Source organism: Myotis nattereri (genome assembly GCF_964212035.1).
Source record: "Myotis nattereri genome assembly, chromosome: 15".
NCBI classification, from domain to species: Eukaryota; Metazoa; Chordata; class Mammalia; order Chiroptera; family Vespertilionidae; genus Myotis; species Myotis nattereri.
Window position 1 is genome coordinate 56,019,278 of NC_138090.1, and position 16,450 is coordinate 56,035,727.

The window sequence follows — 16,450 nt, forward strand, 5'->3', positions numbered from 1 at the left end:
CCTCTCCCTCTCTCCCTCTCCAACCACGATGCTCAGTGAAATGCGAATGTCAGATAAGGGAATAATTCCGAACACACACATCTAAAAAATGCTGTGGTTCTGGCTGGTTTGGCTCAGTGGATAGAGCGTTGGCCTGCGGACTGAAAGGTCCCAGGTTCAATTCCATTCAAGATCACATGTGCAGGTTTCAGGCTGCATCCCCAGTAGGGGGCGTGCAGGAGGCAGCCAATCCATGATTCTCTCATCATTTTATAAAAATGTAATTTATTTGTATTTTTTTAAAAAAATATATATTTTATTGTTTTTTTACAGAGAGGAAGGGAGAGGGATAGAGAGTCAGAAACATCAATGAGAGAGAAATACCGATCAGCTGCCTCCTTCACGACCCCTCCTGGGGATGTGCCCGCAACTAAGAGACATGGCCTTGACTGGAAGCGAACCTGGATCCTTCAGTCCACAGGCCGACGCTCTATCCACTGAGCAAAACCAATCAGGTCATGATTGTCTCATCATTGATGTGTCCATCTCTCTCTTCCTTCTGCCTTCCCCTCCGAAATCCATACAAATATTTATATATTTTTAGAAAATAAAACATGTGGTGTATCTGAGGTCCACATGGCCCTGGGTATTCTGTAGGGCATCTGGCCACTCTCCTGGGACGTCCCTATTCTGCAACGAAATAAAGGACAACAGAGGACAAACAAGGGATAAGGGTTGAATCATGAAATATTTATTGAAACAAACAGCAAGACTGACAGAGTATGGGGCCAACAGGAAACATGAGTAATTACTCAAGAACCACAATTCTAACTCATAGAATCCTGTCTGTCTAAGTGCTCATCGACCATTTTTGAAGCAAAAGGTTCAGTTACAAATCTCAGACCTTCACCAGAGGACACACACAGGGGAGAGACCAGTTAATTTCCTTCTTGGTCAGAAGGGACCTGGAGCCCCTGGGGCACCTCGTTGACATGTGTCCTTTGGTGGCGTTTAAATGTCCCCTGTTGGCGGAAGGCCAGGTGGCAATGGGGACACGGGTAGGGTTTCAGGCCCGAGTGGGTGCGCATGTGGATGTTGAGGTTCCCGCGTTGGCTGAACCTTTTCTGGCAGACGGGGCACTGGTAAGGCTTCTCCTGGGTGTGGACCCGCTGGTGGCCACGCAGCGTGGCCTCGTGAGTGAACCTCTTCTCGCAGACTGTACAGCAGAACGGCTTCTCCCCCGTGTGGATCCGCTGGTGGACACGGAGGTCCGAGGCCTGAATGAACCTCTTCTTGCAGACTGTACAGCAGAACGGCTTCTCCCCCGTGTGGATCCGCTGGTGGACGTGGAGGTGCGAGACCTGAGTGAACCTCTTGGGACAGTCAAGGCACTGGAAGGGTCTCTTTCCTGTGTGTGTCCTCACGTGAAGTTCTAACTGTGATCTGTAGCTGAACCTCTTGCTGCAGTCTTCACACTCGTAGCGTATCTTCCTCCTGGATTCCTTGCCAACAGGGTGACCAGTAGGCTCCACGGTGCTTGACGCACCCACTGAATGGCACCTGTGCCATCTGGTGATTTCTCCTCTATCCCACGACACGGTTCCTTCTTGAGGCTCCTCTTGGGGGGTGGGAGTGTTGCCCCTTTTTCTCTTGGGGGCACCTCCTGGATTCCCGGAATCTCTTCTCTTTGGACGCTGACTCAAAGCCTGTGTCTCCGGAACGTGGGTGGAAGGTACATCACCGACATCCACACGCTGCAGGCCAATTCCTTCCGGAGGGTTCTGCTCCCCCTCTGCCTTCACCGATTCTCCTGAAAGAAAGCATTCAACACACAACATTAATCAAAGAGCACTTTCAACTCAGCTTGTGAACTGAGCATCCACCCAGGAACCAAGAGGTCGCCACCTCCACTCCCTGTCAGGGCACATGCCCGGGTTTTGGGGCTCGACCTCCGGTGGATGCCAGGCAGAAGGCAGCCAATCAATGATTTTCCCTATCATCCATGTTTCTATCTCTCTCCATCTCCCCTCCACTCTCTCTAAAAATAAATATAAGTATATATTTTTTATTAAAAGAGCACTTTTAACCCTACCAAACGCCTGAGAACCAAAGCCGATGTAGGTTGAAAAACCTTCCCATCCAGGAACAAACCCAAGAATTTAGACCTTTGGGCATCAGGGAGTCTGTGATGGAGGAGGCTTGGCATTGAGAGCCAACCGTCTGCAATAGATGACCACGCTGGATGCCCAGGTGGGGACCCAGCAGAGGGGGCATCAATAATGAAGCACAGTAATCTCTGTTTTGTGAAACTTCTCTTTGAAATGCTCTGCAATTTTCAGAGAGTCCCTTGTTCTGTAAGTCAACTCTGCCATGTTCAGAAGGTGTGTTATTCTATAAATTAACTTTGTTTTTTAGCTTAAAAAATAGAAAAGATAAACTTAACTGTCTGACCTGGCAAACTAGCTATGGAACCTGAGGGGCTGAGAAGCTGATACTGATAATATTTCCATGCGAGGTGTTTGTTAGATACGATACGTACTCAAGGTTACAAGCTGTCTGCAAAAATAACTTACACAAAGACCTAGAAGGATATAAAGAGGAATATTCTTTCCTTTGTTTTCTCTGAATTTGACAGAGATATTCTGCTCTGAGCCTGCATGCAATAAAGACTCCTAACCAATTGGCTCATTAAGGCGTCTTGTATCTCGCTCGCTGATTTATGACACAATAATCATTGCTCTACAAGCCCAGTTTCCATACTCACCAGGACTGCTGGGAAGCGGAGGCTCTGGAGATGTGACTACTGCTGCCTCTTCCCTGTCTTCCATCACATCCTTCTCTAAAGTCACCAAATTCTCCGTGGGTCTCACACCCTCCAGATCACTTTTCGTGGGAATCGTCTCTGGCAGGAAGACTTTCTGCCCCTGGCAGTGGGTAAGCAAGGGGGGTTAAACGTGTCTGAAGCCAGGCTTGGGAAGCTCCGTCCCTCCTTCCCCAGTCCTGTCCATCTCCCTGACCTGAGACCCCAGCTTACCTAACAGCACAGTTTTGTGGCTCTGCCTAGACTTCCTTGGGCCAATCCCATCACCTATACTCCCAAGTCTGTCCTTATGTGTACCCACCACACCTTAAGTCAAGCCCATATATTACACTCCTTACTCTTTTTGTTGTTGTTGTTAATTCTCACCCCAGGATATTTTTCCATTGAGTTTGAGATAGCAAGGAAGGGTGGTATAGAGAAAGTAGAGCAAGAGAAAGAGAGATAGATAGATAGATAGATAGATAGATAGAGAGAAAAGGAGAGACAGACAGAGACATAAATATGAGAGGCACATTGACTGGTTGACTCCTGCAATCACCCCAACTGGGCAGGGAATGGAACCTGCAACTCAAGAATGTGCCCTTGGCTGGGAATGAAACCCACAGCCCTGCAGCCCTGGGTCTGATGCTCCAACAGCTAATCACACAGGCCAAGGCAACAGTGTATAGTCTTCATTCTCTAAGCTGACTCTCCTGGTATCTCAACTGCTCTCTGCCTCCAACAGTGGAGGCAAAGCGATTCTGGACATCACTCTCCCCACTCTTGATAATGCCTAGAGGAAAATTAGATTTTTATCGGTCTGTGGACCACACTGGTTCAGAAATGCCCATGGGCGTAATGCATCCGCAGGATGCATTCATGGGTCCCTTTCTATCCTGTGTCAAATGTCCCAAATGCTGTAGCAGCTACGGTCACTGAGTATTCTTGTACCGGCTCCCACCTGTCCCCACAAATCAGGGCATCACACACTCACCTGTCCCCACACCACGTCACTGGTTCCTGGCTGGTTCCCCGGCTCTCCATTGACCTCCTGGCTGATCTCAGGATGTACCCTGGTCTGACTGATGGGGGATGGGGACTTCATGGACAAGTCCAACACATAGTCTGTGTCACCGACTTCCTTATCGGCCATCTGGGCATCGGAATTCTCCAGAAGATACTTCTGCTCTTGCAAGGTGATGACCTTCTGTGGGGAGAAAATTAAACAAGATAAGACCCGGGATATATCACACTCCCAGCATGTGTCCTACTCAACACTCATACTTTCAGTGGTCGAGCATCAGCCTATGAACTAGGAGGTCACTATTTTATTCCAGTCCAGGGCAAACCACTGAGGCATGCAGGAAGTGCCATTCAATGATTCTTTCTAATCATTGATGTTTCTATCTCCCTCCCTCGCTCTCTGAAATCAACAAAAATATATTTAAAAAATAAAACACAGAAAATGAAAGAATGCCGCTGTGTACATTTACCGACCCCCTGCCCATCATGAGGGTCCCACTCACCCATTTCCTGGGTTTCTCCTTATTTCTCAGCAAGAGCTTCAGTTCCTCGCAGCTCTGCACTCGCCTCTCCTTCACCAAGGCCTGCAGCTCCAGGGGCATGCAGACCATGAACTTCTCCAGCAGAAGCTTATCCAAGATCTGCTTCTTGGTGAGCACATCGGGCCTCAGCCAGCGATGGAGGAGCGCAGACATTGTGTGCACGCTCTGGAGGGGGTCCGCGTCCTCTGAGTGTTGGAAGGCTCTGAAGAGCACGTGCGCCCTCTCAGAGTCCCAGTGCTGTCCTTCAGTGAGGTTTCCCTGGGGTCGTCTGGGAGGTGGCAGCGCCCAGCCCATGCTGCCCTGTGGGTGTCCATGACCATTGGAAAATGCCTGGTCTGTAGCCATATTCCCTGAGTATGTCTCCAATGGGACTGCAGCAATCCCGGCCTGAGCCAGCTCCTGATGGAGATCGACAGAAGGTATGGACTTGGTAACAGGACCTCAGTTCTGGGGGGAAGAGAGGAGAGAATGAGATGGGTTTCACCTCCTGACCCACCCAATGCTAAACACCCCTCACTGGTCCCATATTGAGTACCTTGGAAGTTAACCCATAGTATTCTTCTCTTAAACAATTTTTCATTTTATTGATTTGAGAGAGATGAATGAAGAGGAGAGAGAGAGAAAGAAACATCAATTAGTTGACACCTGCTGGCCCCCCAAATGGGACTGAGCCTGAAAGTTGGGCATGTGCCTGACCAGGAAACAATCCAGTGATCTGTTGGTTCATTGGTCGACACTCAACAACTGAGCCACACTGGCCGAGCTCCAAAATCTCTTTCAACAATAACATCAGCCTTGACTCTCATAGCCAGTTAGCCTGGAGGTCAAATCACCCCCACTATTGCCGACAACAATCAAGGCTTAACTACAACAAGACTGCGCACAAAGACCACTAGGGGGTGCACCAAGAAAGCATAAAAAATGCGGAGACAAAGAAACAGGACAAAATTGTCCATGGAGGATATAGAGTTCAGAAGCACACTTTTAAGGTCTCTCAAGAACTGTCTAGAAGCCGCCGATAAATGTAGTGAGATCCTCAAGAAATCTAATGAGACCCTCGATGTTGTGATAAAGAACCAACTAGAAATTAAGCATACACTGACTGAAATAAAGAATATTATACAGACACCCAACAGCAGACCAGAGGAGCACAAGAATCAAGGCAAAGATTTGAAATGAGAAGAAGCAAAAAACATCCAACTGGAAAAGTAAAATGAAAAAAGAATACGAAAATACGAAGATAGTGTAAGGAGCCTCTGGGACAGCTTCAAGCATACCAACATCAGAATTATAGGGGTGCCAGAAGATGAGAGAGAGCAAGATATTGAAAACCTATTTGAAGAAATCAACACAGAAAACTTCCCCCACCTGGTGCGAGAAATAGACTTACAGGTCCAGGAAGCGCAGAGAACCCCAAACAAAAGGAATCCAAAGAGGACCACACCAAGACACATCATCATTAAAATGCCAAGAGCAAAAGACAAAGAGAGAATCTTACAAGCAGCAAGAGAAAGAAACTCAGTTACCTACAAGGGAATACCCATACGAGTGTCAGCGGATTTCTCAACAGAAACTTTGCAGGCCAGAAGGGAATGGCAAGAAATATTCAAAGTGATGAATACCAAGAACCTACAACCAAGATTACTTTATCCAGCAAAGCTATCATTCAGAAGTGAAGGTCAGATAAAGAGCTTCACAGATAAGGAAAAGCTAAAGGAGTTCATCACCACCAAACCAGTATTATATGAAATGCTGAAAGGTATCCTTTAAGAAGAGGAAGAAGAAGAAAAAGGTAAAGATACAAATTATGAACAACAAACATGCATCTATCAACAAGCGAATCTAAGAATCAAGTGAATAAATAATCTGGTGATCATAATAGAATCAGGGACATAGAAAGGGAATGGACTGACTATTCTTGGGGGTGGTGGGGAAAGGGGTGTGGGAGATGTGGGAAGAGACTGGACAAAACTCGTGCACCTATGGATGAGGACAGTGGGTGGGGAGTGAGGGCGGAGGTTGGGGCGGGAACTGGGAGGAGGGGAGTTATGGGGGGAAAAAGAGGAACAAATGTAATAATCTGAACAATAAAGATTTAATTTTTTAAAAAAACAATAACATCAGCCTTTATTGCTTCTCCTCAAGACAGCTCAGTTGGTTAGTGTGTCTTTCTCCTAGGTCAAGTTTGCAGATTCCATGCCTGGTCAGGGCACAGACAAGAGTCAACCAATGAATGCAATGCTAAGTGCAACAACAAATCTCTCTCTCTCTCTTTCAAAAACCATCAATTAAAAAAATATAAGATACAGAAATTTCATTGGTTAATTATAATCACTATTTGTTCATGAGTCTATAGGAAAATACAGAAAACAAATATTTACAACCTGGAATTCCATGGGATTTAATATGTTGTAAATATCAAGCTATAATTTCCCCCCAACATTTCTACTTTGTTGCAGACAAGAGACAGCACAAAAAAAATCCTAAGAGAATTAAGCTCCTCCAGATATTGTCTTATTGTAAAAACTCACTTCCCAACCCCAGGCCTCGGATGCCCTCGCCCCACTCACCGCCACTGCAGCCCGGACTGGAGAACTCTGTGCCAGGCGCTGAAACCCGCCTGTTTATATACCCGCTCCGGGCATCACTTCCAGTTCCCTCCCTGCCCTGTGATTGGTTAGAGACCAGGGTTAATCCATTTTTCATAATCCGCTCACCCATGGTTCCCAGGAGAGAAACGCCTGCGTTTGCATGGGGCGTGTTGGCTGATGAGCTGCTTAGCACGCGTCTGAACTATTTGAAGAACCGAGATGCACAGACCCGGTCCTGGCGGGTGTGGCTCAGGGATACCCGCGTGGGCCTGGGTGCCGAGGGGTCACGGAGGGTCTTGGGTTCGGTTCCCCGTTTGGGCACATGCCCTGGTTTTGGGTTCAACCTCAATAGGTTCAATGTTTCTCTCCCGCTCTCCCCCTCTCTTTCTGTCTCTAGAAGTAATTTATAAAGAAAATAATTTATTTTTAAAATAATAAAAAAGCCCGGCCTACCCTGCTGGGCTCAGTGGGCAGAGCATCGGCCTGAGGACTGAAGTGTCCCAGGTTCGATTCCGGTCAAGGGCAGGCACCTTAGTTGCTGGCACATGTACCTTAGCAGCGGGTGAGCAGGAGGCAGCTGATCGATGTTTCTCTCTCATCGATGTTTCTAGCTGTCTGTCCCTCTCCCTTTCTCTCTGTAAAAAATCAATAAAATATATTTAAAAATAAATAAATAAATAATGAAGCCCAGCCTGGTCTGCAGCGATGGGGACTCGGTCGCAGACCAGTAGGATTCCGCTTGGAGGGAGCTCGCTGCCCTCTCTCCTCCTCCCTCACGCCGTGGGGTCACCATCACCCGTGGGAGCCATTGGAAGCCGTGAGTTCTGAGCCGTTATTTGAACAGTTCAGAGAAAGAGTCAACCAATTTAGAAGCATAGAACAGACCATTAAAATAATTAAGTATCTGGATGTAGTTGTTTACAGTGCTTTGTAATTAAAGGATTTCCGATGGATACAAATTGATGATTTAGAGATGCGACTTGCAGATTTTCAAGGTAGCATTTGGACTCATGTGTTTGTCAACTTAAGGTTGAAACTTGAAAATCTGGAACGAAATCGTTTGAATAATGAAGAAGATTGCAAATATAGGTCTGAAACATGGTGTCTGTTGGTATGACTTGAGGAGCTGTGGGTGTGACATGAGGGGCCTGTGGGTGTGACACGAGGGGCTTGTGGGTGTGACATGAGTGGCCTGTGGGTCTGACCTGTGCCCTTGGCCCAGGGAGAGAGAGAGAGAGAGAGAGAGAGAGAGAGAGAGAGAGAGAGAGATGGAAACATGGGTTGGCTGACTCCTGCAAGCCCCCTACTGGGGTTGGATCCAGAAACCCCTGGTGAACCTAACAGGGCATCACCTGGGGACCTCCTGGTGCAGGGGTCCATGCTCAGCTCCAGAGCAACCCCTGCCAAGCAGTCGGCTAGCTCCATGGTGGGCAAACTGCAGTGCCGGGAGCCGGTCCACGCTTGCTGTTTCAAGGGACCTGGCATATATGGCATACCGTTCTTAATATGTTTGCTCACCTTCTTGGCACTATGTGTTTTAACCAAGGTCTCTGAGAAAGGTTGTTTCCCCAGGTAGAGATTTTCCCTTGAAGTCAGGGAGGGAATAAAACCTCTTAACTAAGTGCCAGGCGGGTAATTAATCACTTTAACTATGAACAATCATGCTTAAGCTACATAATCTTTACTCCCTGGAATGGAGATAAGAAACGCCCTAACCTTTGGAATAGAGATTGATAGGATTGGAATCAACTGGTATAAATACAGATGTAACAAGACAGCAGAACACAGAACTTAGAGGACAGGACTTAGAACACAGAACTTAGAACACAGAACTTAGAAGACAGAACCTACATAGAACCTAGAAACAGAGGAGGTTCGCTGGAGAGAGCATGGCAGAGAATCCTGGACAGAAACTGGCAACAGAAACTAGAGACAGAACCTAGCGAGAAAACATGGCAAAAGATCCTGGGCTGAACCTGACTACAGAAATTGGCAAGAGAACCTGACTAGAACCTGGTGACTGAACCTGTCTGGAGAACCTAGCCAGAACCTGGCTGAAGAACCTGGCTACAGAATCTGGTGACCGAACCTGGCTGGGGAACCTGGGGAACCTGGCTGGAGAACCTAGCAAGAGAACATGGACACAGAACCTGGCTGGAGATCCTAAGCAGAACCTCTCTGGAGATCCAGACCAGAACTTGGCTGGAGATCCTGGCTGGAGATCTTGGCTAGGCTGCTGATCAACTGAACACTGTCTCCGTGTCATTCCTTCTTCGCCGACTCCGTCCACACCTTTGGGGACCCCTGGACCTGCTGGGGTTGGACCCCGGCACTGCAGCTCACGAGCCACATGCAGCTCTTTGGCCCCTTGAGTGTGGCTCTTCCTAAGCCTTAGGAGTACCCTAATTATGTTAATAACAATGTACCTACCTACATAGTTTAAGTTCAAAAAATTTGGCTCTCAAAAGAAATTTCAATTGTTGTACTGTTGATATTTGGCTCTGTTGACTAATGACTTTGCCAACCACTGGGCTAGACCATCTGGGTGTTAGGGCCCTTAATGTTCACACAACGTCAAAGGCACAGAAGCACCCATTTCTCAGAGGGTCCCCATCCTTAGGCGGCCCAGGGATGACTGTGAATGGATGGAACGCATCAGAGCAGCGCGCTGTGCCCCTGAGCCTCCCAGTGCTCCCTGTCAGTTACACCTGAAGCCCTTCTAGAAGCTCCTGCAGGCTCCCTGGGCCACACTGGGCTCCTGCGGAGGGGCCCTGAGCAGCATCACTCTAAATATCACAGCAACTGCCATCCACAGGTTAGATCGTCAATAGTCATGCTCAGCAGCACAGGGTCCCAGGTGCTCCACGACCCTTAAAATCAGCAGCAAGGGACACAGAGCAAGGAGGCAGGAAGCAGGACATGGCAGGTCTGCGTCAGCCATGTGAGCGTCCCCTGAGGCAGGGACACAGAGAGCAGAAATGGAGGGCAGCAGGTGGCAGTGGTAATGGGGCTGCCAGCATCAGGGTGCTGGGGGGAAGGGGCCTCTAGTCTCAGGGGATCACACGGGGAGGCCTTGCAGGGGAGAATGTGCTACAGGCCAGGGGGTGACTCTGTGAGGGACACACCATGGAGACACCGGCTAGGGCCAGGGGGACAGTGACCATGGCAGCGGAGATGGACCCCAAGATGGCAAAGCTCATGTTACACCCAGAGTGGGAGCAGAACCCCGTGTCTATATTTCAGTGATGAACTGGAAACTCAAGTGGCACCTCTATACATAGCACCTTCCACACTGTCTCACAGGGTTTATCCCTCACATCCCCCAAATTAGAGGGTCAGCCATGTAAAAACATGCAGGTGTGAGAAGCAACTCGCTGAAAACCAAGCTCCTACCTTGATTTTCTCTGTAACACGCCAGAATCTCACAGAAATAGGAGTGGACTAAACATACAGAAAATGGGTAAACAACTCTTCATTCTCCAATGTGTTTATCTTCCTCTAGAAAATGACATCTCCACTCTCCAGGAGTGATGTTACCCAAGTCCAACATCAGACATGTGCCCATGGAAGGCGGGTATTGCTCATGTCCACCCTGAGATAAAATTTACATAAAATCTTCAATATTCCTTAAAAAAGAGAGACTTCTTTCAACAGCTGCACTGCTCAAAGGGAAAACGTATTTCCTGAATAATTTCCATGTACCTTTATTAACCTCCTTAGATTAGGAACTGACTTTAACATCTCACAGGGCGGCATTCATTTCACATTGATTGTTGGGGATTTAATATGAGAAATGGTATTGATGAAATGATTACCGAATAAGGATCATGATTGATGATGTCTACATATTTCTCATCTCAACTGTGATTTCACGGACCCAGGAGTGCCAGGGCCCCTCAGGAGCAGCAGGGAGGGGCTGACAGGGGAGAACAGGGCCCTAGAAGGAGGCAGGAGCAGGAGGAGCCTGAACACCCATCTCTCCACACCGCGGGGTCCTGTGTGCAGGGAGCCCTGGGCCTGTGGGACAATGATGGGCAAAATGCCTCCAGTGGCTATAAAATGGGGACACCCAGACAGTGACACCAAAGCTCTCACACAAAAGCAGGAACAGGCAGACTATCCACCAAAAAAAGAAACAACAAACACCCAGCAGATGAGGGCGGACGGCGGGACCCAAGCCTGAGCCCAGGCTGACCTGCCCAGGAAGGCATCGCTGTCCAGGGTCCTGGAGATGATGCATTAGGACAGGTGACAAGGCCTGGGGGCGGCCTGAATCCCTGTGAGCACAGGTCCTGGTGGGACAGGGTTCCACTGAGGGACAAGGTCAGAGGAGCAGAGAGGTGACCCGGCCAAGGAGTGACCACATTAAAGCCCACGATGCTCTGAGCACTGACCAGGCACAGGCCCCGACAACACTCAGTCCTCACAGCCCCTCCCGTCCCACCTGGGACAGGCTCAGCACTGCAAACACATGGCTTCTGGAAAGTTCTCAGTGCTTCCATCCATTTCCTCTCAAACTTTAGAATCTTCTCCTTTAATTAACCCATCAACGCTTCATGGTGAGCAATGAACACAGTTACATCAGCGTCTATTTTCAATACGGGAGAAAGTTGTTTTAGCTCAGAGCACCAGGAAGTAATGAGTGACGGGGAGTGCCCAGCCCGCCTCAGCTGACAGGAAAGGGTGGGGAGCAGGGCGGGGGCAGCCCCCAAATCAGAGGTTCTTGAGTCAGGAAGTGGGAGCGTGAACATCTTCCATCACTCAGTCCCCACCAGGCAGCTGCCTCACGCTGTGGAGGACAAGCATCATGAACACATTCAGGTCAGTGGCTGTAACTGGTGACATTCTCAGAGCCCACTTCATGCTCACAGTGTCCCACAGACTCCCCACCACCCAGTCCTCCCCTCTGCCCACCCCTCCCCACGGCAGGGTCTCACCTTTAGAAGCCGAGAGAGACACATCAGAGCCCTGGGGGCTGTCATTGCTGGGGCGGGGGTGGGGGGGGGCACAAATGGACGGGGTCACACCCAGGACAGAAGATTCAAGGAGTAAATATGGGGAGTGGGTTGCCCCCATGGCTCCCATCTGAACTATCACAGGGCCTCAGGGGTCACCTCTCCATACTCACTGGCAGCCTGAGCGTAGCTCCCTCCTTTCCCACCTGCAGGAAGAAAACATCCCGTGAGAGACCAGGGAGGAGGCAGGGCCATGAGGTCCTAAAGGAAGGCCTAGTCCTGGGCCCCAGAGAAGTTTCCAGAACCATGTGCATGACCCAGGGCAGGACCAGGAAACCTGAGGGAAGTGCATGTGAGGGGACTGGACCCACCGCCCTCCTGGAGGTCTGTGCTCAACAGGGACCTGCCCTCTGACCTGGGGCTGCTGGGAACGGGGTCCCCACCACCAGCATCATCAGGTGATAAGTGGGTCCCTCATTATCCCACGGGCTTCACTACAGACTAAGTGTGAGCACAGAGCCCCACACTGGCCATCACACGTGTGGGGATGGTGCTTCCCATGAAGGAGGCGGGACACACGTCTAACTGGGCTTGAACCCCCAGTGGGACAAGACACTCAGACCCCACCGCTTCCACCTGAGCGCCTCCTCCCCCACATCACAGCTCCAGCCACAGCTCCCAGCAGAACCAGGCCCCCAGCGATGCCCACGATGATGAAGATGAAGGTGTGAGAAGGAGGCACTGGGAGGAGAAGAGAAGGGAGGGTGAGGGCCCTGACCCCAGGCCTCAGCCCCAACCCCACTGAGGTCCCCCAGGGCCCCTGCTGCCCTGAGAAGAGGCTCTGTGCCCACGGCCCCTCCTCACCCCATCTCAGGGTCAGGGGCTCGGGCAGCCCCTCGTGCTGCACATGGCACGTGTATCTCTGCTCCTCTCCAGGGGGCACCCCCACGGCCGCCCACTTCTGGAAGGTGCCGTCCCCCGCAGGCCTGGTCTCCACCAGCTCCATGTCCTGGGTCTGGTCCTCCCCGTCACGCTGCCAGGTCAGGCTGATGTCCGCAGGGTAGAAGCCCAGCGCCCAGCACCTCAGGGTGACCTCATGGGCAGAGACGGGGTGGTGGGTCACGTGGGCCTTTGGAGGGTCTGAGGGGACGGGAGAAAATGCAGGAACTTTGCATCCGCCATGGGACACCCCAGCAGCGCCCATGTGACCATCCTGAGAGTGGACAGCCACCTGGGGTGGGGGAGGGAGCACACAGCCCACACTCCAGCCTGGACAGAGGCATCTGGAAGGACCTCCTAGTCTTTAGAAAGTTCTAGAATCAGAGGAACATAGCCCAGGGCAGGAAGCAGGTCTCTGAGAGGAGTAAAGGGGTTTCTCTTCCTGACCTGGGTGGAGGCCACTGTGACTCAGAAAAGCTGGGGTGAGGCCTCAGACACAGTGGGTGTGGGCAGCGCACAAGGCCTGAGAGAGAAGGTCCCCGTGGGTCCCACAGCCCCTGCAGGGCCCATGGGAACCGCTGATGGGCTATTTCAGGGGGGTCTCCCTGCACCCTTAGTGTCCCTGAGAGGAGGGGGTCCCTCTGGTACCTGACCTGGACAACCAGGGGGCTCCCTCCCTGACCCAAGGAGGGGTGTCTGACACTGACCCCCTGTCCTGTCTCCTTGTAGGAGCCCCAGCCCCGGGGAGAGGGGGCGGCCCCAGGGCCCCTGGTACCTGCGCGCTGCAGGGTCTCCTTCCCTTTGTCCAGGTAAATGCGGAGCCACTTCACACACTCCCCCTCCAGGTAGCTCCTCAGGCGCTCTGCCTCACCCTTCGCCTCCCACTTGCGCTTCGTCATCTGAGCCGCCATGTCGGCCGCGGTCCAGGAGGTCAGGTCCTCGTTCAGGGCGATGTAGTCGGTGCTGTCATAGGCGTGCTGCTCGTACCCGCGGAGGAGGCGCCCATCGGGTCCCACGTCGCAGCCATACATCACCTGGACCGTGTGAGACCCTGACCCCGCCCCGCGGCCAGCCCCACCCCGCCGTCAGCCCCGCCCCCCCCGTCAGCCCCGCCCCCCGTCAGCCCCGCCCCCCCGTCAGCCCCGCCCCGCCGGCCCCGCGGGGACTGAACTTAAAACTGAAAGTAAAATCGGGTCACATCCCCGCGGGCTCCTCCCGGGTGGGGCCTGGGCGGGTCCAACCGCCTCGGGGTGACGCTCGCACCCGGACCCTCGGGGCGACCCCGGCCCGTCCGTGGGGAGGGGGTCGGGACGGGCCCGGCGCGCGGCTCACCGTCCTCGCTCTGGTTGTAGTAGCCGCGCAGGGTCTGCAGGTCCATTCGGAACGTCCGTGCCTCGTCCTTGTTGATCTGCGTCTGTCGGTCCCAATACCCCGGGTCCTCCCGCTCCACCCACGGCTGCTGCATCCACGGCGCCCGCGGCTCCTCCCTCGGATTCGGGGCGTCGCTGTCGAAACGCACGAACTGCGTGTCGTCCACGTAGCCGACGGTGAGGAAGCGGGGCTCCCCGCGGCCGGGCCGGGACACGCTGGTGCTGAAATACCGCAGGGAGTGGGGGCCTGGGGGGCGGACGGGGGGCAGGGCCGGGGCTGGACACGCGCCTTCCCGGCCCCGCGGCCCCGCCGGGTCCCCTCGCACCTCCCCGCCCCGCCGCCCCCTCCGACCCCTCACTCACCGGCCCAGCTGGGGGGCAGGACCAGCGCCCCCGAGAGCAGCAGGAGGAGGGTGGGGGGGCTCAGGACCCGCATCCTCGGCGTCGGGGGACCATCTGAGTCCGGGCGCTTCCGCGGAGGAGTTATAACCGGGAGCCGCGGGGACGCTGATTGGCTGCTCTGGAAACCCCAGCCAATGGGAGTGAGAAGTGGGGCCGCGTCACGTGTCTCCAGGAAGGAGGCGCCGACACAGGTTGGGAGAGGAGAAGTGAAACCCAGGCGCTGGGGAGTCCCCACCATGGAGCCGCTCCCCCAGACTCTGTCCCTGCGGAGCCCTGAGCGCAGGCCTGGGCCCTGGGACTCGGTCCTGACCCTCCTCCCGCGCGGGGCGCCGTCACCCTGTCCCCGAGGCCTGGCCCCGGCGCTGTGCTGTTCAGGGCCCTTCATACAATTTGGTGTCAGAATCTCAGTGCAGCCTCACAAAGGAGGCAGGACCCCAACATAATCTTGTTTGTGTGCGTTACGTCTGTCAATATGTACCACACGGGGAATCACACAGTTTGAAAAAATTGCCAATTGGTTAGCATGTTAGTAACCTATGAGATGTTAACAGAAATAGTGTTTTTATGAAAAACACCAATTTCCCAGATAAACAAGGTGGTGAGAGGAGGGGACCTGCTCCCATTTTAAGTCCTTGCACCTGTCACTGGGAGGCGCTGGGTTTTCACATTTGCTTCCGCATTTCATCTCTCCTTTCGCGGGCAATACATGAAAATACATGGCCTCACAGAAATGTGCAGGAGAACTTTTCTAAAAATATGTTTTTATTGATTTCAGAGAGGAAGGGAGAGGGAAGGATAGATAGAAACGTCAATAATGAGAGTGAATCATTGATCGGCTGCCTCCTGCACGGACCCTACTGGGAATCGAGCCCACAACCCGGGCATGTGCCCTTGACCAGAATCGAACCTGGGACCCTTCCATCCACAGGCCGACGCTCTATCCACTGAGCCAAACCGGGTAGGGCAGGAGGAGTGCTTTTCATAACCTTTTCCGGTAAGTGTGAACATTCACCTGTGATGGTCACTCAAACCACAGAAGAGGTCGTTTCTGAAAAGGGCTTTGCAAAGTGGAGATGGAAATCATGTGAGACTTTCCTGTTCCGTTGTGTGCAGATCCCCAGGCTGTCCTGCCTGCTGGCTCTTGTCCTCATGCAGTGTGACTTGAAAGTAACGCATGTTCCTCTGAGTCCTAGCGACCTCCCGCGGTTGAAGCCCTGGGAAGCTGTGCAGCTTACACGGTGGGACACAAGTTTTCCAAAATTCCGGTTTTCCACATTTTTTGCTGAAGTATTTGAAAATCACCTGCCACCACCATGACCCTCACCTCTAAACTGTTCAGTATCCACCGTTAAAGAAGAACCCTTTCTTGCCGAAACCGGTTTGGCTCAGTGGATAGAGCGTCAGCCTGCGGACTGAAAGGGCCCAGGTTCGATTCCGGTCAAGGGCATGTACCTGGGTTGTGGACACATCCCCAGTGGGGAGTGTGCAGGAGGCAGCTGGTCGATGTTTCTCTCTCATCGATGTTTCTAACGCTCTATCTCTCTCCTTTCCTCTCTGTAAAAACTCAATAAAATATATTTTAAAAAAATAACCCTTTCTCTTCCAACAATATTATTATTACAGGCAGACAATAACTGTGGCCCTGATATAATCAATTGTCAACATGGGAGCTGCAGGCCCAGGCGGGGCACCGTGGGCACGGGGACCCCGCAGCACTGGGCGCCCTGGTCCCACCAAGGAGGAGGGAGAAGCCTTGGGGGGGGGGGCTAGGAAGGCGAGGCCGTGGGCAAGGCAGTGACTGTGCCATGGATGCTGATTCCGTCTCAGACAACGGTGTCAGGAGGACATA

General features: G+C 52.1%; 2 protein-coding genes across 12 annotated transcripts; both read right to left on the minus strand.

The window, feature by feature from the left end:
* Positions 1-709: 709 nt before the first annotated feature.
* LOC308530501 (zinc finger and SCAN domain-containing protein 5C-like) lies at positions 710-11,823 on the minus strand. 8 transcript variants are annotated; one of them, XM_081107189.1, is made up of 7 exons: positions 11,380-11,480; positions 7,487-7,570; positions 7,062-7,328; positions 4,306-4,743; positions 3,774-3,986; positions 2,744-2,903; positions 710-1,789 (listed from the first exon to the last, which is right to left on the minus strand). In XM_081107189.1, the coding sequence occupies exons 3-7, from the start codon at positions 7,095-7,097 to the stop codon at positions 918-920; spliced, it is 1,719 nt and encodes a 572-aa protein (XP_080963315.1). In that variant the 5' UTR covers positions 7,098-7,328; positions 7,487-7,570; positions 11,380-11,480; the 3' UTR covers positions 710-917. The 8 variants fall into 8 exon arrangements, with proteins under 8 accessions (XP_080963315.1, XP_080963320.1, XP_080963317.1 ...); XM_081107194.1 differs by having other exon boundaries at positions 4,306-4,791; positions 11,380-11,449; XM_081107191.1 differs by lacking the exons at positions 7,062-7,328; positions 7,487-7,570 and adding an exon at positions 11,131-11,227 and having other exon boundaries at positions 4,306-4,791; positions 11,380-11,823.
* Positions 10,625-14,653, minus strand: LOC308530512 (saoe class I histocompatibility antigen, A alpha chain-like; the record flags this gene model as incomplete). Of its 4 annotated transcripts, XM_081107219.1 has the most annotated exons (8): positions 10,625-11,724; positions 11,873-11,919; positions 12,064-12,096; positions 12,527-12,631; positions 12,755-13,030; positions 13,605-13,880; positions 14,162-14,446; positions 14,563-14,644. In XM_081107219.1, the coding sequence occupies 8 exons, from the start codon at positions 14,633-14,635 to the stop codon at positions 11,602-11,604; spliced, it is 1,218 nt and encodes a 405-aa protein (XP_080963345.1). The 4 variants fall into 4 exon arrangements, with proteins under 4 accessions (XP_080963345.1, XP_080963344.1, XP_080963343.1 ...); XM_081107218.1 differs by lacking the exon at positions 11,873-11,919 and having other exon boundaries at positions 14,563-14,653; XM_081107217.1 differs by lacking the exon at positions 11,873-11,919 and having other exon boundaries at positions 10,626-11,724; positions 12,518-12,631; positions 14,563-14,639.
* Between the last annotated feature and the right edge of the window lie 1,797 nt (positions 14,654-16,450).

Excerpts from the sequence above, each read along its gene's own strand:
- LOC308530501 (XM_081107189.1), bottom strand. The coding sequence starts at position 7,097 with ATGCAAACGCAGGCGTTTCTCTCCTGGGAACCATGG. Across the intron at positions 2,904-3,773 it reads GTGACGTGGTGTGGGGACAG|GGGCAGAAAGTCTTCCTGCC; the intron begins GTGAGTGTGTGA and ends ACCCACTGCCAG. Across the intron at positions 1,790-2,743 it reads TCCGCTTCCCAGCAGTCCTG|GAGAATCGGTGAAGGCAGAG; the intron begins GTGAGTATGGAA and ends GCTTTCTTTCAG.